At 52.5% G+C, this 26,143-nt stretch overlaps 1 protein-coding gene across 1 annotated transcript in view; it reads right to left on the minus strand.

The window, feature by feature from the left end:
* Positions 1-952: 952 nt before the first annotated feature.
* LOC138737195 (inositol-trisphosphate 3-kinase B-like) overlaps positions 953-26,143 on the minus strand; it is a 73,219-nt gene continuing 48,028 nt past the window's right edge. The window contains exons 2-7 of the mRNA XM_069887835.1: positions 20,481-20,580; positions 14,257-14,470; positions 12,938-13,136; positions 5,911-6,012; positions 4,839-4,910; positions 953-3,465 (exon numbers count right to left, since the gene is read on the minus strand). Of these exons, the coding sequence (XP_069743936.1) occupies positions 3,256-3,465; positions 4,839-4,910; positions 5,911-6,012; positions 12,938-13,136; positions 14,257-14,470; positions 20,481-20,580 (897 nt within the window). The 3' untranslated portion in view covers positions 953-3,255. The remainder of the gene's footprint in view (positions 3,466-4,838; positions 4,911-5,910; positions 6,013-12,937; positions 13,137-14,256; positions 14,471-20,480; positions 20,581-26,143) is intronic.

Here is a 26,143-nt window from a genome sequence, read left to right on the forward strand (position 1 = left end):
ACGGGACCCTACGCTCACCCTCTTCCCCTCCAGGTTGGGGGGCCAAGGTACTTTGAAGTAAAAGCCTTGTTTTCACCTCATGCAATGTAAATATTTTTTAATGTTTCTTTTTCGTGTAGTTAGTAGAATTACGGAAGAAACCAAAACTTGACTGCTTCACACGAAAGGGGGCTGTAATAAGCTTCAAGCAGAGTTCTGGGGTGGGGGAAGCACAGCCAAGAAAGAGATGTGGGCCAAATGTAGTTCGGCAACTTGGGTCAGCCCAAAGGAATTGGGCCAAAGGGCCTCTCTCCGTGCTTTAAAACTCCACGCCTCCAGTCACTGGCTGCTCGTGAGCCTGCCCTGTTCAAGGACACCCCCCCCCCCCCAACCCCTTCACACTTCCATTCTGTTCAAAAGGGTGGTTTTCCCAGGAGGATTCCATCTGCCACGTTCCTGTCCCTTGCCCCCAACCCCCCCCCATTACCCCCCCATCCGCCCTTTGGACGTCTGGTGCGTGACGGCTGGCGCGGACTCAGGGGAGGACATGGCAGGTTTATACCAGTACGTTTGAATGTGTAGTCATCTAGACGCCGCTGACTTGCCTGATACTCTTAGCAGCAGAACGGTGAGAGACCCAGTGGCTTTGGGACCCTCACACATTGTGGCAAACATACAGGCTGCTGGAGATAAGCTCATGGGAACCAGGTATCGGAACCGGAATCCGACAGGGCACTGAGGGCAAGAAGGGGCTCCCGAAGGTGGCTCGGGCACTGAAGGGTTCCTGGTCATGTCGGAGGTTTGGATCTGGAGCCCGGGTGTCCGATGGATGCAGAGTCTGCGGTGGCGCTGGAGACGAATCCGCGGACACTCCGTCTCTGAAGGGACCCTCTTTTGCTTCTCTTTCTCCTATTGTTAGGGGCGCTGGGCAATGCTCCTGGCAACTTGTTAGCCTTACGGCAGACAAAATATATCATGTATATTACATTTTTAATGAATTATTATGTAACAATAAAAGGATCCTTGAACCTGTTGGGAGAGAGTGATTGGCCTGTGACTGTATCTATCCCCTTAGTAAAAACTCCCAGCAAACAGATATCGAAGGCATCCCCACATCAACATCCAGACCCGACTCCTCCCTGAATTGTATGTGGAAACCTCCTGCCCCCTGACACCACCGGTTAGGCCAGAGGTAAGCGCCCCTTACTCAAGTAACATCTGAGCTGGGTTGTCCCCTGAGACAGCCACAGGAGTGGGCTTGGGGGAGTCAACATACAAGGCCAGACCCATGACAAGTGTTTCGTGCGCTGGATGGATTTGAAGATAAATCTGCTCATTTTCCTCTTCCACGTCACCCGATGGGAGCTTCCTGTTTCCAGATTCACTTAATTTACTCGGGTTTAAATCCTCCCAGACACTGGTGAGATTTGGTCTCGTGGCTCTGGAGGGAATGGTCCCAATTCGGCCGCGTGAGATGCCAGGCAAAGTTGGAGGCCCCTGTTAATCCCCACTCCCGGGGTAAGAAGGATTTTGGGAATGAAAGGGTTTCACGTGAGCAACGTTTGATGACTTTTGGCCTGTACTCATTGGAATTTAGAATGGGGGGGCAGAGGTCTTGTTGAAACATTTTGAATGTTGAAAAGCGTGGACAGAGTAGATGGAGGAAGGTTGTTTCCTGTGGTGGGAGAGTCCAGGACATGAGAGCACAACTTCAGGATTGAAGGGTGACTACTTAGAACAGAGATGCGGAGGAATTTATTCATCCAGAGGGTGGTAATCTGTGGAATTTCTTGTCACAGGTTGTCGTGGAGGCCGGGTCATTGGGGGGGGAATTTAAGGCAGAGATTGAGAGGTTCTGGATTAGCCAGGGCATCAAAGGTTATGGGGAGAGGGCCGGGCAATGGGGCTGAGTGGGAAAATGGATCAGCTCATGATTGAATGGCAGGGTAGATTCGATGGGCTGAATGGCCTGTTTCTTCTCCTGTTTTATGGTCTTGTGGATATGCCCCTAGATGGGTCACTTCAGTTGCTCGACGCTAATATACCTGGGGTCTGGGACGGGACGGGGGGGAAGGGAGGCTGTGCGGACCTAGCGACTGGTTCCAGTTGAAGACCTGGTGTCACAGGGACCAGATTAAGGCAAGGATTCAAGGAATAGTGCAGCAGGAAGAGTCGCAGTGTTATGGTGCCAGAGACCAAGGTTTGATCCCCACCTCAGCCACTGACTGTGCGGAGTCTGCACATCCACCCCATGACAGAGTATGATCCCCACCTCCCCACCCCCTGCTGAATCCCCCCACCTTCTGAAATGTGCAAGTTGTGTGTCAACTGTCCCCCTGTCCCAGTGTGGGTGATGTGGGGGTGATTAGTGCAGATGGGTGGGTGATGGTCAGCACAGACTGCAAGGGCCACAGGGCCCTCCCTGCTTGCATTTGGGGCCTGGGAGTGGCAATGGACAGAGGTTGTACAGGAGAGGTTGAGAACCCCAACCCAACTGAGAGTTTCCCTTTTTACTGCAGAAAGAATGTTTTTTTGAAAAGTGGGCTTCAATATCCACTTGGTTAGGTATTTCTCCCTCTGCCCCTGCTCTTTCCCCTGTCATGGTGTGGGATTAGAGCCTAGCCTGTGGGATTAGGTCCTGGCCTGTGGAATTAGGGCCTGGTCTGTGGGAAAAGGACCTGGCCTGTGGGAATAGGGCCTGGCTTGTGGGAATAGGACCTGGCCTGTGGGAATAGGGCCTGGCCTGTGGGAATAGGGCATGGCCTGTGGGAATAGGGCATGGCCTGTGGGAATAGGGCCTGGCTTATAGGATTAGGCCCTGGCCTGTTGCATTAGGGCCTGGCTTGTTGGAATAGGGCCTGGACTGTGGAATTAGGGAACAGTCTGTGGGAGTAGGGTCCAGCCTGTGGAAATGGGGTCTGTGCGGTGAACCCTTGGGAATAGTGAGGGACCAAACCTCCAGAACATTCTCCAGCTCATGGTGGACAGATGTAACTTTGAGTCAAGACCCACTGCTGCTGGCAACCTGAGGTGCCACGGTGTGTGGCTGTCGTGGCCTCTCATTCATCCTTCCCTCCATCCTCCCACACCCGATACCAACACCCCCCCGGCCATCAACCGTCGTGGGATCTTCCTGTGCAGGCCCGCTCCCAGCGTCCTCGTGCAGTGTGGATGAGACAGATGGGATAACCGTTCCCACTCATCCCGGTGCTCTCGGTAATGGCGTTGAGGCACTGAACATCTGGAATGTTCTGTAGTGCGGGAAGAGCAGCTGGGTCAGTTCCCCAGTTGCAACATCTCGGACAGGATGGAAATGAGGTTGTCCAGGCCCCAGAGATAGCCGTCTTCCCTGTTGCCCTCCACCCAGGGCTGGCGATGGGTCAACACCTGGCCCCCGGGCAGGGGCATCGTCTTTCCAAAGTCAATCATCCACACCTTGGCCTGCTCCTGGTGGTCGTGAACAAAGAGCAGGGAGCTCCCAATCACCTGGAGTGGGGGGGGCGAGGAAGGGAAAAGGGAGGAGGGGAGAGAAGAGGGGAGAGAGGGAGGGAGAGGGTGATAAGATGGTGAAAGGGAGGGTGGGTGGGGAGAGGGAGGGGTAAAGGGTCAAGGGGGAAAGAGTGTAGAGAGGGTGAGAGGGGGCGTGAGAGGGGAGAGGGAGTGAGGGAGAGGGTGATGAGGGGGGAGGGGAGAGAGAGGAGGAGGAGAGGAGATGGAGGGGATAAGGGAGGGGGAGAGGGGGAGAGGAAGTGAAGGAGAGGGGATGAGATGGGGAGAGCGCGGAGAGGAGAAAGAATGGGAGAGAGAGAAGAAGGGGAGGAGAGGGAGGGAGAGAAGGGGATAAGGGAGGGGGAGAGGGTGGGAAAGGTGGAAAGGGGTACGAGAGGGTGTGAGAGGGAAGGAGAATTAGTGGAGAGGTGGATGACATGAGGGAGGGAGGGAGAGGGGGGAGAGGGTGGGAGAGGGGGCATGAGAGGGAAGGAGAGGTAGTGAGGGAAAGGGTGATGAGATGGGGAGGAAGGGGGAGATGAGGAGGGGAAGTAGGGGAGGAGAGAGATGGGGAGGAGAGGGGGAGAGAGCGAGGGGGAAAGAAAGAGGCGGGGGAGAGATGGGAACGGAATTGGAGGATGAGAAGGAGAGAACAGGGAGAGGGGAGGGGGCCAGAGGAGGAGAGGGGGAAGACAGGAACAGAGGAGAGAGATGCGGGGGAGGGGAGGGGAGAGGGGAGGAGAGCGAGAGGGTGAGGAAGAGGTGGGAGAAGAAGAGGGAGATGGGAATAGGGGGGAGACGGACAGAGGGGAAGGGAGGGGAGGTGAAGGGGAAGGGAGGGACAGAAGAGGCATGGAGAAGGGTTAAGAAGGGGAGATGGGGAGAAGAGACAAGGGAATAGAGGGGGAGCAGGAGGTGGATGATAGGGGATAGAAAAAGAGGGGAGCGAGGTCAGATACGTATGTGCAGAAAATTACGTGTGTCTGTGTGTGCAGAACTCCATGTGGGATACCGTATGTGTAACTGCATGTGTACACGTGTGGCTTTTAAAAATTAAATTTCAACATACAGTACAGTAACAGGCCCTGCCAGACCACACGGCACATGTTAACATCCGTGTTTACCCACACATGACTCCTTGGATAATATTCTGTGTGCATCCAGAGCTGTGACTGTGTGTTCACACCTGAGTCGCTGTGGGGAACTGTGCGTGTAGCATGGCGTTTGTCCGTGAGGGAGACTTTCTGCGTGTACGTGCATATCACGAGCATGGACGTATGTGAGACCCAATCAGACTGGCCGGGGGTTGGGGTGTGGGATTGGGGGAGAAGAGCTGGTGGGCTGGCCAAGACAGCGACACCCTGACTCACCTCATGGCTCTGGAAGAAGGGAGAGACCTCCAGCGTGTCCCGGATCAGCTTCAGGCGGTCGAGGTATTTCATCTGGAACAGAGCAAAGCAGGCCATCACCGGGGCTACAGGGAGAGAGTCCAGGCATGGGAGGAGGGGGTCTGGGCAGATAGGTAGGGCAAGGGGCTGGTTGGGCACGGACTGTTTGGTTGGTGAGGAAGGCTATGGAACGAGCGCAGGTAAACCAACAGCCACTCGAGTGTCAGCAGGGCAGAGAGGGCCGAAGGGTCTGTTTCTGCTGGATGACTCCCTGGATTATTGGGTGGGGTGTGTGCAGCACAGGATAGGTGGAGGCACGGGGTCAGAGTGTGGGCATGGGTACAGGGTATGGGCACGGAGTCAGGGTGAGGGCACGGGGTCAGTATGTGGGTACGGGGTCAGGGTGTGGGCATGGGGTAAGTGTGTGAGCACAGAGTTAGTGTTTGGGCATGGGGTCAGGGTGTGGGCACAGGGTCAATGTGTGGGCACAGGGTCAGTGTATGGTATGGGCACAGGATCAGTTTTTGGGCACAGGGTCAGTTTTTGGGCACAGGGTCAGTGTGTGTGGGCATGGGGGTCAGGGTGTGGGCATGGGGTCAGGGTGTGGGCATGGGGTCAGGGTGTGGGCATTGGGGTCAGGGGGTGGACATGGGGTAAGTGTGTGAGCACAGGGTTAGGGTGTGGGCATGGGGTCAGTGTGTGGGCACAGGGTCAGTGTGTGGGCATGGGGTCAGTGTGTGGGCACGGGGTCAATGTGTGTGGGCTCGGGGTCAGTGTGTGTGAGCACGGGGTCAATGTGTGTGGGCACGGGGTCAGTGTGTGTGAGCACGGGGTCAGTTTGTAAGCACTGGGTCAGGGTGTGGGCACTGGGCCAGGGTGTGGGCACTGGGCCAGGGTGTGGGCACAGGGTCAGTGTGTGGGTACAGGGTGATTGTTGTGGGTACTGGAAGCCTGGCACATCCTTGTCTGGGTACAGCAGTCTTGTAGAGGAGCAGTACCTGTCTGTAGCTGCCCAGTGAAATGGCCCCCACACCCCTGGGGAATGCCTACTCACCAGCACGGCTCGGTTCCCCTTGGTGAACTCGCAGAATGACACAGTCACCTGCTCTTTAGTTCTGGTTTTCTTAAAGTCCTGGTTCACTCTTCCGTCCTCCTTCTGTCAGGGATAAACCGTCAGGGATAAACCGCTCAGGAGATGCTGTGTCCCAGCCAGACTTAGCCCCACACACACATTCCGCTTTCCCCCCCACCCCACACACACACACACACACCCTGCATCCCTCTCACACACGCACACACACTGCATTCCTCTCCCCCCCCTCCCCACACATACACATACACCCTGCATCCCTCTCTCTCTCTCTCACACACACACTCACACACACACACACACACACACACACACACACAAAGCGACAGTCGACATTTCGGCCAAAAATCCATTTGCCAGGAACAGCAAGAACTGAGCTAAAGGCCCAATAAAAGAGTGAAAGGTGGGGTGGGGGGAGAGGGGGAGGGGCAGAGGCTTACAGGTGAATACAGGGGCCAGGGGAAGAAATGGGAATCATAGCAGGTGATGGGGGGCAGAGGGTTGAGGAAAATACTCTCTGATAGGAGGATGGAGGGGAAGGGGTTGGGGATTCTGGAGGAAGGAGGGTTGGGGTACGGGGCAGGGGAAGGAAGGAAGGGTGCCAGAGAGATAAAGAGATTGCAGTTCCTTGGTGACAATACGGGAGGGACTCTCTTTTGCTTCTCTTTCTCTTGTACTGTAAGGGTGGGCAGGGGCCGGGCAACACGAAAGGCCCTGCAGCAAGCAGAAGGCAATTTTGTGTAGTAACACAAGTTCTGTCCTATTGCACGAATCCAGCATACTCCAACACAAGGTGGCGCAGGATGTTAACCACTGGATTGGGATCTCAGAGTTTAGACACAGACGTGTCAAAGGAACTCAGCAGGTCTCACAGTGTCTATTGGAAGTAAAGATGTACGTACGGCTGACGTTTCAGGCCTGAGGCCTTCTTCAAAGTTGAAGGTTTACCTCCTGTGAGGTTGGCTGAGTTCCTCCAGCATTTCTGTGAGTTTTCACTACAATCACGGAGCCTGCAGATTTCTCCGTTTCACTCAGTAACCCTGGATTTAATGATCCACAAACAGTACAAACCTTGGCAAAGCTGGATCTTCATTTAACTTCACCTTAGTAATTACAAAGTAACCTCCCCTTCCCCCATTTATGTCCCAGTTCCTACCCTGCCCTGTCCCGTTCTCATCCTTTTGCCACCCCTTAGATATCCCCCCTCCCATCCCCTCATTCGTGTTCCATCTTTGCTTCTCATTTCCCCACCCCTTCCTTGTCGATCGGTTTACCAGCATCACGTGGAGGCTGTCAGTTTTATTTACAGCTCGGTAGAACCCATGCTGCCCAATGACACCCAGATTACATCCCGTACAATTTTGGAGGGTGGCATGAAATTGGGGCACCTGGAGGAAACCAATGCAGACACGGGAAGACCATACAACGTCCTTACAGACAGCGTGGGATACGAACCCCAGTCACTGGGACTGCACTTACTGGAATTCAGAATCTGATAGAAACATATAAAATTATGAAAGGCATAGACAAGATAGAGGAAGGTAACCAGATGATGGTGAATCTGTGGAATTCGCTGCTTGTTGAAGCAGTGGAGATGACCTCAGTAAAATATAGGGGAATGGCGAAAAGGCAGGCCGGTGGAGATGAGCCCAATGTCCAATCATTGAATGGTGGAGCAGGCTCGACGGGCTGGATGGCCTCCTCCTGCTCCTATTTCGTGCTCTCAACACACGTCCCCTCCCCACCACCCTGGATGACCCACCTTCCTCCATCTGACCCCCATGCATCTTTCACTCCCTTTATCTGGCACCACCCCTTCCCTGGCCCACATCACTGTGGATTCTGTCCAACCTGCCCACCCTATCTGTCACCCTTCACCCTTCCCTGGCCCACCAATCACTCTGGACCCAATCCAATCCCACCCACCCTGTCCGTCAACCTTCACCCTTCCCTGGCTCACCAATCACTGTGGACCCTGTCAACCCCACACACCTTGTCCTCATTACACTGAACATCCCCCGCCACCCCCGCACTCTCAGAGTGAAGGAAACACCTTCCGTTCTTTCCCTCCCACAGATGCTGCTCGACCTGCTGAGTTCCTCCAGCAGGTTGTGCTCTAACCTCAGTAACGATGGATATGGGGACAAGGTGCATAGAAGAGAAGGCTTTTTAAATGAGGGAAAGGTTAAAGAGGCAAGAGTTCAGGAAGGTTTATATTGTTAAAAACATAGAACATTTTATCGAGTATAAACCCTTTAGCCCACAATGTTGTGCTGGCCTATATAAACCTACTCAACAATCCAACCCCCCCCCCCCCCCCCCCACCAACTCACACCCATGGCCCTCTATTTTTCTTGCATTCATGCACTGGTCTAACAGTCTTTTAAATGTCCCCATTGTTCCAGACCCCACCACTACCCCTGGCAATGCATTCGAGGTACCCACTACTCTCAATGTAAAAAAAAACTACCCCTGACGTCTCCCTGAAACTTACCTCGCCTCACCTTGTACAGATATCCAATGGTATTTGCTGCCTGTCCACCTTATCGATGCCTCTCATAATCTTGTAGACCTCTATCAAGTCTCCTCTCATCCTTCGTTGCTCCAAAAAGACCCACCTCTGCTAACCTTGCCTCATTCTCCAATCCAGGCAACATCCTGGTATATCTATGCACCCTCTCCATAGCTTCCACATCCTTCCTGTAGTAGGTGACCAGAAATGAACACAATACTCCAAGTGTGGACTCACCAGAGATTTGTAGAGTTACATCATGACCTCTTGAGTCTTGAACTCAATCCCCCAACTAATGAAGGCCGGCATCCCATACACCTTCTTAACTAACCTATCAATCTGCACAGCAACTTTGAGGGATGTATGGATTTGAACCTCAAGGTTCCTCTATTCAGCCACACCATTAAGAATCCTACCTTTAACCCTGTCCTCAGCCTTCAAGTTTGACCTTCCAAAGTGCATCACCTCACACTTATCCGGTTGAACTCCATCTGCCATTTTACCGCCGAACTCTGCATCCTGTCCACATCCTGTTACCTACAACGACCTTCTACACAGTCTACTCCTCCTATCTTCATGTCATCCGCAAACCTATTGGCCCATCCCTCCACTTCTTCATCCAGGTCATTCACAAAAATAACAAAGAGCATGGATCCCAGAACAGATCCCTGCAGAGCGCCACCAGTCACTGACCTCCGTCCACTATGACCCTCTGTTTTCTGCAGTGAGCCAATTTTGAATCTACACAGCCGTGGATCCCATCCCTCATGACCTTCTGAATGAGACTACCATGGTGGGCCTCGTCAAATGCCTTAATGAAATCCATATCCACCACATCTACTACCAACTTACCTTCATCAATTTCTTTTGTCACTTCCACAAAAACACTCATTAGGATCCTGAGGCATGGCTATCCCCTCATAATCCACGCTGACTATCCCTGAGAAGTCTATATTTCCCTAAATTCTCTTAAATCCTGTCCTGGAGAATCCTCTCCAACAGTTTGCACACTGCTGCCATAACAGCCACTGGCCTAAAATTCTCATGATTTTCCCTGTTACATTTTTTAAACAATTGGACGACATTTGCCACTCTCCAATCCTCCGGTACCTGCCCTGTGGCCAGGGAGGGTGCAAAGATCATCACCAACCCCCCAGCAATCTCTTCTTTCACTTCCTGTAGTAACCCGGGGGTTACATCTGATCCCAGGGACTTATCAACCTGAATGTTTTTTTTATGAAGATCTCGCACTTCCTCTTTCTTAGTTCTGCACATTAGCCTGTTCAATCCTAACCTCACATTGACCAAGGTCCCTCTCTCTGGTGAACACTGAAACAAAGGAGTTCCCCAACCTCCTCCTCCTCCCCCTCTTCCTTTATCCTTAAACGGCCCCACCTTCACTCTCATCATCCTTCTGTTCCTCATGTATGCACGGAATGCCTGAGGGCTTTCCTTAATCCTACTTGCCAAGCCCCTCTCATGTCCCCTTCTAGCTCGCCTAAATTCCTTCCTACCGTACAATTCTCATGAGCCCTTCATGACCTTTGCTTTCCTGAATCCTCTGCATGCATAAGGTTGTGGAGTAGGCTTACATAGGTCAGCACCACCTTGTGGGCCGTAGGGCCTGCATTGGGCTGCAATGCTCTATGCTCTAAGATCTGCAGATGCTGGAGCATCGAGTGATCGCAGAGGAGCTGGAGGGACTCAGCAGGCCAGGCAGCATCCATGGGGAGAGACAGTCAGCCAACGTTTCAGCTCAAGATCCCTTTTTGCACATTAATTGAGTCTCAATGAAGATCCCGACCTGAAATTGTTGACTGACCATCTCTCTCCGTGGACGCTGCCTGACACGCTGAGTCCGTCCAGCTCCTCTGCGTTCATTCAGAAATTGGATGGGGCTTGGGTAACAATATACACCAGAGGTGAGTGGCCAGCAGAACTGGGTAGCCAAGATATGTAAGGGTGAAAGGTCAGCAGGGCTGTGAGCCATCAGTCCACAGAGTGATGGGGGTGGGGTGGGATGTGAACAGGGAAGCAAATGATTGGCAAGGGTGAGAACTCAGCAGATCTAGGGAGCCAATGACTGGACAAGGGTGGATGACTATAATCAGGGCATCACAACACACACACACACACACACACACACGATCGCGCACACACATACACACAGACACACAGACACACACACACACACACATGATCGCGCACGCACGTGTACACACACACACGATCGCGCACGCACGTACACTCACGATTGCGCACGCAGGTACACACACACACACACACACACGATCGCGCACGCACGTACACACACACACACAATGATCGCACACGCACGTACACACACCCCCTCCCCTCCATCGACCCCATCACACATCCCCTCCCCTCCATCGACTCCATCAAACCCCCTCTCCTCCATCACACATCCCCTCTCCTCCATCGACTCCATCAAACCCCCTCTCCTCCATCGACTCCATCACACACCCCCTCCCCTCCATCGACTCCATCACATCCCCTCTCCTCCACTGACCCCATCATACACCCCCTCCCCTCCATCAACCCCATTACACACACCCTCCTCCATCAACCCCATCACACACACCCCCTCCCCTCCATCGACTCCATCACGTCCCCACTCCTCCATCAACCCCATCACACACCCCCTCCCCTCCATCGACCCCATCATACACCCTCTCCCCTCCATCGATCCCATCACACACACATCCCTCCCTTCCCCTCATCGACAATGCCTTGGAAAAGCAGCCAACCACACTCTCTTCAACCCCTCCCTCATGTTGCAAGGATGAGATGACACACACCCCGGATTCAGGGACAGTTTCTTTCCTGTTGTTATCAGACTCCTGAACGAACCCCACACCAGTAAAACGACGTTGTCCCTTGCTCCCTATAAACTGCTGTGTCTGTATTCTATACTGTGTCTTACGTACGAGATGACTAAGTGATCTGCTCTGCCACCGATTAGAAGAGCTGACCATGAACTTGAGCAGTTTGGGAGAGAGCTGAGCTGAGTCTCTCCAATGGATTGTGGTTTAATCTAAGTAGTGACCGTGGAGATCTGCGCTGTGGCTCTGAGCCAGCAAGTTACACCTTCTCCAGCATCTCTTATCTCAGGGAGGGTCTACAAGCAAAGATCCACCTTCATTAAATACCACCAGGGCCAGACTGTGATAAGAACCTGACTTTTATTGATTGAGCAGATGTAAACTCTCCTCTCCTATCTCGGAACAAGGGCCAACTATCAGAAAGTTTACATTTAAGGAGTCTGCTCAGCTCCTGCTATCCTGGAGGTACCAACATCCTTATCTCACCCCAGAGCTGAATCACATGCCGTTTAACCCTTAGAGCACCTCTTTCTGAGGGGAAGGGATAGATAGGTTCTGATAACCTCTTGGGAGAGAGGGAGGGAGAGAAGAGAGAGAGTGTGTGTGTGAGAGAGGGGTGGGTGAAAAAAGAGAGAGGGGAGAGTAAAGGAGAGGGAAAAAGGGAAGAGAAAGATGGAGAGGGTGGGGAGTGAGAGAGGGGAGAGAAAGGGGGGAGAGGTCATGAGAAGGGGAAAGACAGCAGGGAAAAGTGGGGGAGCTAGGGGAGAGAGAAATGTAGATGAGAGTGGGAGGAAGAGAGGAAAGAGGATGGAGTGAAAGAGAAAAGGGGAAAGGGAGAGAGGAGAGAGAAAGAGGGTGGAGGAGAGAAGGGAGATAAAGCCAAGGGATGAGAGGATAAGAACAAGGTTGCACGAGAGAAGGGTTTGGGAGAGAAAACAGATGGGGAAGTGGTGGAAGGAGAGAGGCAGGAACGAGTGGGAAGGCAAGAGAGGGAGCGAGAGTGCAGAGGGATAGAGGGAAAGGCTGCAGAGAGAGTGGGTGGGGCCAGAGAGGGAGAGAGAAGCAGATAGGGTAGGTGGGTCAGAGAAAGGGACAGAGTGGGTGGGTCAGAGGGGAGAGAGGGGCAGAGATAGGGCAGGGGGTCAGAGAGGGACAGAGATAGAGTGGGTGGGGTCAGAGAGGGGGAGAAGGGGTCAGAGGGACGGTGGGTGGGTCAGGGGGGGCAGAGGAAGGGTGGGTGGGGTCAGAAAGGGGGAGAGGGGCAGAGGTAGGTGGGTAGGTCAGAGAGGGGAGAAGGGCAGAGGTAGCTGGGTAGGTCAGAGAGGGGGTAGATGGGGCAGAGGTAAGGGTGGGTGGGGACAGAGAGGGAGAGGGGAGCATATAGGGTGGGAGGTCAGAGAGGGAGAGGAACAGAGGTAGGTGGGTGGGTCAGAGAGGGGGAGAGAGGGGCAGAGATAGAGGGGTGAGGTCAGAGAAAGGGAAGGAGAGCACACACACCTCTCATTCTCCTTTCCTTGAGAGGACACGGAATCGCTGGCCTTGTCCCCGACCCCAGGAGAGGTTGAGCTCCCTCTCCCACCCTCATCTTGACACCTTCGACTGCTGGAGAGGCTTGGGCTCCCCCTCCCACCCTCACCTTGACACCTTCGATGCGGAACCCCAGCGTGGCGGTGGAGCTGATGGTCTCCCTCCACTGCATGTAGCGAGGTTTGATGACAGCCCTCTGGGCGTGTTCCTCCTGTGTCGGGGCCTCGGGATCCACCTCCACCATCTTTAGGTACATGTCCCTCCTGGGATTTCTCCGAGCATTGCTCAGCTCCTCCTCCAGGTAGGTTCTGTGAAGACCATCAGCCCCTGGCTGTGAGTTGTCGACTGGCGGGAAAGGCCCTTCCTCCCATCATCGGGCAAACCCACCCGACCATCCTGGGGTAGGGAGGGGAAAGGGCACTGGTGTGGGGGGCAGGGGCTGTGTGAGGAGGATATGGGGGTGGGGTGGGAGTGTAAGGTTGAGAGAAAGGAGGGGGGGAGAACTGCGGGAGGGGCTGATGGAATCAGGAGGGTCAGTGGTGAGCATTTGGAATGGGCAGGGGTCATTGGGGCAAGGGGGTGGGAGACAGTGGGCCTGAGAGCAGAGGCAGAGGGGCAGGAGTCAGGGCTCAGTGGGGCGAAGGCAGAGTCAGGGGTTAGTGGGACGGGGTGGGAGAGCAGGGGAAGGAGTCAATAAGGCAGGTCATCAATGGGTTTTGAGTCTGGGCTGGGGTCAGAGTTGTTGGGCCTAGTGTGAGGGGCAGAGTCAATGGGGCAGAGTGGGGGAGCAGGGTTAGAAGCCAGTGGAGCAGGGTGGTGGGGAAGCAGGGTAGATGTCAGTGAGGTGGGGTGCTCAGGGACCAGGGTCAGGGGCAATGGGGCTTGGGCATGAGGACAAGGGTCAGTGGGGCAGAGGAGCAGGGTTGGGGTCAGTAGGGCAGGGGACAGTGGGTCTTGGGGATGGGATCAGGGATCCATGGGCCTTGGAACGAGGTCAGTCAGTTTGGGAGGGGGGTAGGGTAGCTGGGTCAGCCAGTAGGGCATGAGTCAGTAGGTCAGGGATCTGTGGGCTTTGGGGACATCAGGGGTCTTTGGGGCGAGGGGGGTGGAGAGAACGGTCAGAGATTCATGGGCCTTGGAGACAAGGTCAGGGGTCAGTGGTGCACAGGGAGTGGGGGAGCTGGATCAGGGGTCAGTAGAACAGGGGTCTGTGGGCCTTGAGGCTGAGGTCAAGGGTCAATGGGCCTTGGGGCCGAGGTCAGGAGTCAGTGGGCCTTGGGGCTGATGTAGGGAACATGAGTCAATGAGCCTTGGGGCTGAGGTCAGGAGTCAGTGGGCCTTGGGGCTGATGTAGGGAACATGAGTCAATGGGCCTTGGGGCCGATGTCAGGGGCCAGTGGGGTGGGAACTTAGCAGGGGTCACCTCACCTGACTCCCATCTTGCAATCCATCACGCAGGGCAGGTCGAAGTCGGCCAGAAGGTCGTCCATCTGGTTGTACCTCTCACCGTCCTGCTCCAACGTGCCATGGTAGGTGGGCACAAAGGGGCGCAGCACATCCTGCATCAGCCAGCTCAGGCAGCGCTGTTCACACTCACAGTACTTTTTCAGGATCATCCCGTTAGTGCCCGGCTTGAAACTGCCTGTGGGGAGGGTAGACGAGGGCAGCTTCAGCAGGGAGCTGGGACCCAGTCTCACCCACCCCCCACCCTTCCCGATAGCGCGACCGGAATTGGACACAACACTCCAACTGTAGTGCAACCAGAGGTTTATATCACTGCAACATTACCTTCTCAGTCTCACTCAATGAAGCCAAGCATTCTCTCTGCCTTCTTCACTGAATGGCCTGATGCCGTGCTGTCTGACTAACGCAGTCCCCACCAACACTACCCTCACCTCCAACCCAATTTCGCCTGGGCAAACCCAGCCAACCAGCAACCTTTCGACAAGGACTTCATCACCAGCTCGGGAACCTGTGCCCCGTCTCTCCCGCAATGGTTAGCCAGGGGAATCTCACCAGACGGAACCTAACACACAGACGTACAGCACGGATACAGGCTCCTCGAGTCCCTGCTAAGCATCAACCACCAAAGAACAAGAGAACACTGTCGAGGAAGTTGGTGAGGTCGCTGGAGCAACAGAACAAAGTGCTCCTGGCCGAACTGGAGCAAGTGAAGGGTAAGCGCCCGTCCAGAATAGGGGACATGTACGAAGAGGAGCACAAGCAGGAGAACAAAGGAAACTGGAAAATAAAGACACTGAGAAGTTTACCTGATAAAACTTGCGTTCGATGTTTTATTAACCACATTTCGGGCCACAAATGTGACAAACACCACAGGACCTTCGGCCCTTCAAGTCTGTGCCGAACTATTTTCCTACCTAGTCCCACTGACCTGCACCCGGCCCCTACTCCTCCCACCCAACGTACCTGTCCAAATTTTTCTTAAATGTTAAAATTGAGGCCTCATTCACCATTTCAGTGGGCAGCTCGTTCCACACTCCCACCGCTCTCTGTGTGTGAAGATGTTCCCCCCTCAACTTTTCCCCTTTCCCCCCTTAACCTCCCTACCCTCTGGTTTGTATCTCTTCTAACCAATTTACACTAATCCCACACGAACACACTTTATTCTTCCCCACACACCCTTCAGCTCTGTCACCCACCCTCCCACGCAGTAGGCCCAATGCATATCTGTGTCACCACCATCCGGCCCACGTGGGAGGAAGGGGGTGGTGGGGAGAGGGGGGGTGAAGGCTGGAACAACATGGGCATTTAAATGGAGGAGCAATAGGAGGGTCATGGATGTGAGGGAAGGGAGTAGGTTTATATAGGTCAGCACAATATTGTGGGCTGAAGGGCGGTGAAAGAATAATGCTTAACAAAGGGTGACTGGGTTAAGTCTGAAAGTACAGTTGCTACCTACAAGATTGTGGGAACTTAATTGCTGTGCCAAAGTGAGATAGATAGTATCGTATCCACCAGAACATCAATATGCCTTGGGATAGAGACACAGTGACTTTCCCAAACAGTTATAGACATTACAGGGTAACATGAAATGTCTAACACCGAATGAAGCTGCGCGTGTAGCTCGTGAGAAGCCTGTGAGGGTCTCATGCAGACCCCTGCCCAAAAAGTGTGTAAATGGACAGTGGACACTCCGTGTAGAGTGTAGAGAATGAGTCACTGAGCTCTTTCTTCAACCCCCTCACTCCCACTAGCATTCCAAAGAGTTATTGAAGAAGCTGTTGTACGTCTATTTGGTTCTGCTGCGGTTTCTGCTGCCTGTTTTTTCCTACAGCGCTGGCTGATTTCGGCAGGGCCTGTAAATGTTTAACACACAGATGTTGAAATCTGGACTGAGGTGCTGGCAAAAGCAGGAACAATGTCTAGGAGGGATCTGAACAGGTAAACATAATAGAGCATCATAACAGGCCCTTCCGGCCCAATACCTCAGTTAACCTACATCCCCTGTACGTTTTGAAACCAGAGTTCCCAGGGGAAACCCATGCAGAAATCGTATAATGGCGACGATTCGAACATTGGCCACTGGTGGTGTAATAGCCGGCCTACTTGAATGAACAGGGCATGGAGGCATGTGGAATGAATGCAGGCAAATGAGATTGGCATAGGTGGTCAACAAGAAGACAGTGGGCCGAGAGGCCTGCTTCTACGTAGCACAGCTCTGTGAGACAAACCCCTCCATGATCCCACAGCAGGACATGGGGTCGTTGAAGAGACGGATGGTTGGAGGTTGCCCCCTGGGTAACATACAGGGGATAGCACTAACTCAGGTGGGTGTGTTGCAGCGTAAGATTGTGGGATGCTGTGCATTCAACACACCCGTAGCCCCTTGCTCACCCATGATCTGATGGGTTCTCTCTGCAGCAGATGGTGAATGATATTTGCATTGTTATCCTGTGTGTGAGGGTGTGATCATTACACTAGCAGAAATTGTTGGGCCAAGGAGGGATACGAAGGTGATGAGACATTATTTACTCAAAGCACGCACAGCCCTCTGTGTGCAGACATTACACTCTGGAGTCTTTCTTCATCAGCCTGGGTTGTATTTGGGCCAGTGCCCTGGAGATTTTACAGGCTGGCACTGTACAGGGGTCCAGCTCCTGACATAGGGTTCTGGATTGGCCTTGCAGGTGTCCAGCTCCTGATTTGGGCTGCCGGATTGGTCGTGCAGTGATCTAGCTCCTGACACCGAACAGTGGATAGACCATACAGAGGTCCAGTTCATTAGTCCATAAGACATAGGAGCAGAAATAGGACATTCAGCTCATCGAGTCTGCCCTGCCATTCAATCATGAGCTGATCCATTTTGCCTCTCTGCCGCCCCTGCCCGGCCTTCTCCCCATAACCTGTGATGTCTTGGCTAATCAAGAACCTCTCAATCTCTTCCTTAAATACACCCAATGACCTGCCCACAACTTAGCAACAAATTCCACAGATTCACCTCCCTCTGGCTGAAGAAATTCTTCCGAATCTCTGTTCTAAGCGGATACCCTTCAATCCTGAAGTTGTGCCCTCTTGTCCTAGACTCTCCCACCATGGGAAACAACCTTTCTACATCTACTCTATCCATGCCTTTCAACGTTCAATGAGATTTCTTCCCCCCCCCCCCACCCCCACCATTCTCCTAAATTCAACGAGTACAGGCCAAGAGCCGTCAAACGCTCCTCTTATAATAACCCTTTCATTCCCAGGATCATCCTTGTGAACCTTCTTTGAACCCTCTCTAACATCAGCACATCCTTTCTTAAATGAGGTGCCCAAAGCTGTTCACAATACTCCGAGAGATCTCACCAGAATTTCCACTGCCTACAACATGATCCCACTCCTAGACACACCTTCCCCTCTCCTCCCACCTCTGCCTTCCTTTGGGACACCTCTGTGACTCCCGCAAGCACTCATCCCTTCCCCTGGCATCTTCCCCTGTGGCCACAGGAAGAATCACTGTTGTGCCCACACCTCCTCCCTCACTACCATTCAGGACTTCAAACAGGCTTTTCAAGTGAAGTAATGTATCCATGGGAGTTATCTACTGCTCCCTTTGTGGCCTTCTCTACATTGGAATGCGACAGAGTATATAGAGGTGCTTGTGAGATAAATTGGAAAAGATTTGTTAGAGCAGGTCACACACAAACATTTTAAAACACAGAATTTTTGCAGGAGCTTTTGCAAGATGCTCAGAGTCTCATGATGGACTGTCATTTGGAAAAGGCAACAACTCTAACAACAGCCAGTAGCAGCTTTGTCAGGAAAACAGCGTCTGGAAGGTCATGTGATCTTTGCACAAAAAACAGGCTTTGCTCTAAGAGAGGAGGGAGTGAGAGTGAGAGTGAGAGTGAGAGAGAGAGAGACATACATCGGTTCCAGAGGGACAAGTTGGCAAGCTTTGGAAGACGGCCTGGTCAAAGGAGAGGACTGGTTGTCCTGTATTTCCCTTGGAATAGGAGAAACAGAAAGGAACCCTGTGATGACCTAAAAGAAAGAGGTTGTCATCTGGAGAACCCTGAGGGGAGCAAGTTTCATCAGTAAGATGCTGGAGAGGCTGATTAAAAAAGGAATCAGGTGTGGATGTCCTGGAACAAGAAAAACTCTCTCTGAAAACCAACAAGAACCCTTCTGAGTGGCAACCATTTATCTGTTAAGCACCAAAGCCTAGTGAATGTTATTAATGTTAACTTCTGTGCACAGTACAAGAATTGCCTGCAACCAGTAAGATTGGAGTGTGAACCAAAGAACTTTGCTGAACTTTCACACACATTATACACATGTGCGTTTAGAATTAGAAGAGGGTTAAGTAGGTTGAGTGAGTCAATAGAGATAAGTTAAAGTTTGATTCTATTTCTATGTTCAAAGATAATTAAGAGCAACTTTTGTTTAAGTAACCCTTTGTCATGGTGTATATCTATTGCTGCTGGGTTTTGGGGTCCTCTGGTTCATAACAGGAGAGACTGAGCACAGACTGGGAGATCACTTCACTGAGCACCTTTGCTCTGTCCACATCAGTGGCCAACCATTTCAATTCCGCGGCCCACTCCCATACTTACATGTCTGTCCATGGCTTCGTGTACTATCCCACCAAGACCACCTGTATATTGGAGGCACAACACTTGATTTTCCATCTGGGCCCTCTCCAATCAGACAACATTAACGTCGAATTCTCCGGTTTTAAATTTAAAATTTATACACACACAGGCCATTTTGACCCACAAGTCTATGTCACCCAATTTACACCGCATTAACCTACACCTCAGGCACGCTTCGAAAGGTGAGAGGAAACCAGAGCCCCCGGAGAAAACCCATGCAGACACAGGGAGAGCGTACAAACCCCTTATAGACAGCGCAGGATTCGAACCCCAGTCCCGATTGCTGGCGCTGTAAAGACATGGCGCTGACCGCTACGCCAAACCGTGCTCACCTACTCTCCATTCTCCTTCCCTTCCCTTTCCCCTTGTCTTCTTTCCTCTAGCCTTCCACCCCTTTCCCTCTCCATTCACAGAGACCCCCCCCCTCCCCTGTTTGCTGGGTGTACTCCCTCCCTTATCCACCTGTCTTGGGGACTGTGCTACTCCCTCTGTTCCTTCCCCCACCATTTTGTTTGGGCCCCTTCTGACATTTTTCCATGCCTTGATGAAGGGCTCAAGCCTAAAACGTCGGTAATGTCTCTTTATCTTTGCTAAATAAAGGACACTCTTTGACCTGCTGAGTTTCTCCAGCATCATATTTTTACTTCAACTGTGGTGTCTGCAGACTCTCATGTTTTACTTGAGGTCTCCCCATCAACGTCACATTCCCTGCTCTTATATTCTATTCCTCTTGAAATGAAGGCCAGCATTGCATTTGCCTTCTTTACCCCCAACTCAACCTGCAAGTTTCCCTTCAGTCTCTCCTGTACGAGGACGCCCAGGACCCTTTGCATCTGGGAATTTTCAATTTTCTCTCCATTCAGAAAATAGTTTATTTCTTCTACCAAAGATGATGTGCATTCCGACAATATATTACATTTGCCACTTCCCTGCCCATTCTCCTGATCAGCGCATTCTGCAACCTCCCTATTTCCTCCACCTACCTTCCTACCATCTGGAAACTTGGCCACAAGGCCATTCTGGCACAAAGCCATCATGAGATTGGCCATACAGGAGCCTAGTCCTGACACAGGGCATGGGATTGGCCATACAGGGGCCCAGGCCTGATATGCGCCACGGGATTGGCCATACGGGGGCCCAGACCTGATAGGGGCCATGGGATTGGCCATATGGGGGCCCAGTCCTGATACGGGCCACGGGATTGGCCATACGGTGGCCCAGTCCTGCTACGGGCCTTGGGATTTGCCATACGGGTGCCCAGTCCTGATACGGGCCATGGGATTGGCCATACGGGGGCCCAGACCAAGTACGATCCATGGAATTGGCCATACAGGGGCCCAGTCTGATACGGGCCATGGGAATGGCCATCAATCACCTTCTTCCTCTCCTCAGGAAGCATTGCAGGGACCATGCGGTGCAGGCTGCATGGGGACAGAACATTCCCAGCACGCCCCACCCACCCCCCCACCCCCCACAGCACCAAGAGAGATATTCACCGGTCCTCCACCGGGTCCTAGTGTCCCCCACATTTCCACTGCAAGAAATGATACCCACCTACGTGTCCTGCCAACTGTATCCATGGATACCGTTTCTTGAAGGGCATTATAAACGGAGACCAGTGCACCATGTTTTTGATCTTTCTCCAGGATTTACTCTGGATCAGGGAGAGAGAGAGAGAGAGGGAGGTAAATCAGACATTCATACAATCAGAAAATAGAAGTAGGGTAAGGCCATTCAGCCCTTTGATCCTGCACCACCATTCAATACCATTGTGGCTGATCATACAACCTCAGTACCCTATTCCTGCTCTCTTTCCAAGCCCCTTAGATCCTTTAGCCCAGTGGTTTTCAACCTTTTCTTTCCACTTACATCCCACTTTAAGCAATCCCTCTGCCATTGGGGCTCTGTGATGAAGGGATTGCTTAAGGTGGCGCAGCAAGATCACCACAGAAGCCTGTGCAGCTGAAGTCAGGTGCATCATTGAGGCACAACGAAAGCGTGCTGTGCGCAAGGACCAAGCAGCATCAACTACCATAACAGCACCCACCCACTTGTGTCCCACATGTGGGCGAGCCTTCAGGGCCCGGATTGGCTTCACCAGTCACCTCTGGACCCACAGCCACCAATCTCCCATTTGACTTTGAAGCCATGGTCATCTTTGAAAGACGAACAACGAAGAGGTGGGATGTGGGTGGGAAGGTTGAGAATCACTGCTCAAGACCCAAAGGTGACTGAAATATTTTGCTTGAGAAAAATTGTCATTGGCCCATTTCCTTTGGAGTTCTGAAACCGTGCACATAACGAGTCAATTAGGTACGATTAAAACAGTGTTTTTCAAACTTTTTCTTCCTACCCACAACCCACCTTAAGCAATCCCTGACTAATCACAGAGCACCAATGGCAGAGGGATTACTTAAAGTGGGATGTGAATGGGAAGAAAAAGGTAGAGAACCCCTACGAATAGGGTCACTTCAAACTCCCTGTTGAATAGGAAAATAATGAGTTTATTGTTATATACATTGTACCGGGGAACCAGTTGCATCACTGCCTGGTCCGGAGGTGCCAACGCACAGGACAGGAAAAGGCTACAGAGGGTTGTGAACCCGGCCAGTGACATCATGGGCTCCATTAAGGAATTCTTTCAGAGGTGGTGTCTCAAGAAAGCAGCCTCTTTCATCCAGGACCTTCACTGCCCAGGCCAGACCCTCTTCACTTTGCTACCATCGGGAAGGAAGTTTAGGAGCCTGAACACAAGGACTCAGCGGAACAAGGATAGCTTCTTACCCTCCGCCATCGGATTCCTGAACAGACAACAAAGCTATGGGCTCAACCTCACATTTTCTCCTTTTTGCACAATTTTATAAAAAAAATCTGGTTGTAATTTAAATTTTGCACCCTGTTCTGCACCATACCGCTGCTGCAAAGCAACGAATTTCATGACACATTTAATGTATATATGCACTTAAATTCCAACTGCAACATAGTAGGTACTTTGTAAATAAATCCTAGTGCAAAAAAAGTGGCTGCATTAGTGCACAGAGGCCTTTATAGTTCTGTTTAGTTTATTTATGGAGCACATTTAAAACAACTCACGTTGACCAAAGTGCTGTACAGATCAAAATTACTTACAACATTGTAACAATCAACAATCCCCTCAAAACGCTTGTGAGTGAAAATCAGCCTGGATTTGAAAGCATTAAAGGAAGGAGCTGATTTGATGGAGGGAGGAATGTGTTTCCAGAGTTTGGGGGTTGCTATCGCAAAGGCACCATCTCCCCCGAGTTTGCGATTTAAGCGTGGAACACTCAAGCCCCTAAATTGGCTGATCTGAGGGGTCCTGAATGGAATCGGGCATTAGGAGATCGGTGATATAGGAAGGGGCTCGTCCATTAATGGCTTTGTAGACAAACGGGAGAGCTTTAAGATCTATCCTGAGTCGTACTGCAGCCAGTGGAGGGAGGCGAGAATAGGGGTCACATGGTCCCTCTTCTTGCTTCCTGTCAGAGCCTTGATGCCACATTCTGCACCAGTTGCAGGTGGGATAATGATGACTGACTAATTCCTGAATATAGAGAGTTAGAGTTGTCTAAACGGGAGAAAATGAGGGCGTGTACAACTTTCTCAAGGACTTTCAGTGACAGGAATGATTTGATTTTGGCAATAGTGCGGAGCTGAAAAGAGCATCGACTTGTTTGTCAAACTTGAAGGTGGAATCGAATATCACACCAAGAGATTTGACGTGTGGTTTAATGAGGGTGGAGAAGTTACCAAGGGTACAGGAGATAATTTTGGTGGAGTTGGGGGGGCCAAATTGGATTTGCCTTCATTTGGCTGCAGGAAGTTTTGAGCCATCCAGCACTTTATGTCCTCAAGACAGTTGTTGAGGCTGGTTCTCTTTGCTTGGTCTTTGGGCTTCAGGGGGAGATAGAGCTGGGTCTCAGCAGCGTAGCAGTGAGAGGAGATGCCGTGTTTTTGAATGATATGGCCGAGGGGAAGCATGAGGAGAAGAGAATGGAGGCCAGAATGGCATCCTGTGCTAGGGAGTTCCACAACTCTGAGTGAAGAGGTCTCCTCATCTCAATCCCAAACAGCCTTTCCCCTACTTTGTCCCCTTGTACTGATTATGGATAACTGGCCAGATCCTGTGATGACCTGACTGGGATGAAGCACTCCAGGGCAGAAACACACTGGGTGGTAAGAAGCAGGTCGACTCGTAATAGGGACATGAGAAGCTGCACACCTGAACCTCAACACACTCAGCTGGTCGAGCAGTGTTTGTGGGAGAGAAGGGATGTTCAACACTTTGGGTCAGGACTGCTGGAGGAACTCATCGGGTCGAGCGGGAGGGAAGAGGGATCATTGAGGCTTCAGGCTGATACACCCTACCTGGGACACATGGCCCACACCTCCAGCATTGTGGCTGATTCCCTGGCCCCCACACTGCCTGTACCAGGAATGGCCATCCACCTCCAACCCCCAGCAGGAAGGGGCCTTAAACAGAGCTCACCCTGAACAACTCTTTTGTCTCTTCTCATGCCCTGTGAATCAAAGGTTAAGGGAAACATCCTTGTTCCAATTCTTCTCCACCTTCCAACTCCTGCTCTATGGATGGTGAAGGGTTTCAATGCCAACGATCCCTTCACCCCATTTGTTATGGTCAACAGAACACTGTGGGCTGAGGGCCTGAACTGTGCTCTAGATTTCTCTATCCTATGTAAATGGATGGCTGATTGTCAGCATAGACTCCATGGGCTGAACAGCCTGTTGCTGTGCTACACCTCTCGAAGGTACACACTCACACACATACATACATACAGATACACACTCTTAAACGCAAAAACAAACGCGCACACTCAAATGCACACACTCAGACACAAACACACTTTCTCTCTCTCCCCCTCTCTCTCTCAAACACACACCCACACACACACACACACACACACACACACACATTTACGAGAGACCAACATCCTTGGATGGAGAGTAATGGTTGCGAGGCATACCTGTTCAGTGGGAGGAGTGTGGAAAGCATCAATTGTACGGTGTTGGGTACCTGTGACACGGTCCCTGCCTACTCTGCCTTCATAAACAAAGAGGGAGTTGGAGGGAGGGAAGGTGAGAAGGGTCCAGGGTGGATGGGAGATGGAATATATGGCACTAACATTGAGGAGCTGTGATACTGGTTCACCTGGTTGAAGTTGTCACCCAGTAGGCAAAGACTGAACATCATCATCAGGTTAGTGGGCACAGCTTGAAAGTCTGGTGGAGATGTTTCCATGAGAAGTTCCAACATGGAGTTGGTATTGAAGGGTCTGAAGGGCAGTGCTTATATTCAGGGGCTTTGTCAAAGGGACAGCAAAGAGAAAGATGGGCCAAATGGTCCAGAGGTTACATGTGCTTGAGGTATCAGTCTACAGTCCAGTGATCAGGTATAGGCGTGCTGGGACAGGAGATCCTGAGAGCAGGCCGTCCAGCTTCACACTATCCACTCTGAGGGGGTCAGTGAGAGTTGGGTCTGGGGTCAGTGAGGGTCAGGTCTGGGGTCAGTGAGAGTGGGGACTGGGGTCAGTGGGGGTGGGAACTGGGGTCAGTGAGGGTGGGAAATGGGGTTAATGAGGGTGGGTCTTGGGTCAGTGAGGGTGGAGTCTGGAGTCAGTGAGGGTGGAGCCTGGGGTCAGTGAGGGTGGGAACTGAGGTCAGTGAGGGTGGGGTCTGGGGTCAGTGAGGGTGGGGTCTAGGGTCAGTGAGGGTAGGAACAGGTCAGTGAGGGTGGGGGATGGGGTCAGTGAGGGTGGGGAATGGGGTCAGTGAGGGTGAGGGTGGGGTCTGGGGTCAGTGAGGGTGGGGACTGGGGTCAGTGAGGGTCAGGAATATGATGTGAGGGTGGGGTCTGGGGTCAGTGAGGGTGGAAACTGAGGTCAGTGAGGGTGGAGTCTGGGGTCAGTGAGGATGGGGTCTGGGGTCAGTGAGGGTGGGAACAGGTCAGTGAGGGTGGAGTCTGGGGTCAGTGAGGGTGGGGTCTGGGGTCAGTGAAGGTGGGAACGGGTCAATGAGAGTGGAGGGTGGGGTCAGTGAGGGTCAGGAATATGGTCAGTGAGGGTGGAGTCTGGGGTCAGTGAGGGTGGGAACAGGTCAGTGAGGGTGGAGAGTGGGGTCAGTGAGGGTCAGGAATATGGTCAGTGAGGGTGGAGTCTGGGGTCAGTGAGGGTGGGAACAGGTCAGTGAGGGTGGAGAGTGGGGTCAGTGAGGGTCAGGAATATGGTCAGTGAGGGTGGAGTCTGGGGTCAGTGAGGGTGGGAACGGGTCAGTGAGGGTCAGGAATATGATCAGTGAGGGTGGGGTCTTGGGTTAGTGAGGGTGGGGAACTGGGGTCAGTGTGGGTGGAGAATGGGGTCAGTGAGGGTGGGGTCTGGGGTCAGTGAGGGTGGAGTCTAGAGTCAGTGAGGGTGGAGTCTGGGGTCAGTGAGGCTGGGGAATGGGGTCAGTGAGGGTGGGGCCTCGGGTCAGTGAGGGTGGAGTCTGGGGTCAGTGAGAGTGGGGACTGGGGTCTGAGTGCGCTTTGTATTCCAACCCAGCCTTTCTTGCCTGAATTCCTGACATTCCTTTGAATGTCCCCCCCACCCCCGAATCCAGAGCTAACTGCAGATAGTGATCGCCTGCACTTGCAGCTGAGTGATCCAGCCCAGGCCCCTGGAGGAGATGGGGCAGGTGGCGATGGGAGCAAAGACCCCATGCCACCAGCATCAGCAGGGCTGGGGGCTCAGTCACTCCTAGGTGCCTGATGTCTGGGGCATTCTGTGTGAGAGGAGCAACCCCCACCCCACCTCACCCCGCCCTTCTTCGCTCTCCCTCTGACCCCGGTTGACTGACGTCACTTTTTCCACTGCCTTGCCTGCTGTGGTTTGTGAGCCTCACTGAACTGATCACACTGAACCTCGACACAACGCATTAACCCCGTTCTCATTAGAGAGGTGTAATTAGATCTGCCTTCATTGTCCAAAGCAGAGCATTGCTTCTTGTATGAGTGTGTGTGTGTGTGTGTGTGTGTGTGTGTGTGTGTGTGTGTGTGTGTGTGTGTGTGTGTGTGTGCCCGCGTGCTTGTGCGAGTGTGAAAAAAACACACAAATGCTGGAGAAACTCAGCAGGCCGAACAGTGCCTTCATGCAGCAAACAAAGGTGAAGATACATCACCCACGCGTCACACCTTGATGAAGGGC

Source organism: Narcine bancroftii, chromosome 6 (assembly GCF_036971445.1).
Source record: "Narcine bancroftii isolate sNarBan1 chromosome 6, sNarBan1.hap1, whole genome shotgun sequence".
Taxonomy (NCBI): Eukaryota; Metazoa; Chordata; class Chondrichthyes; order Torpediniformes; family Narcinidae; genus Narcine; species Narcine bancroftii.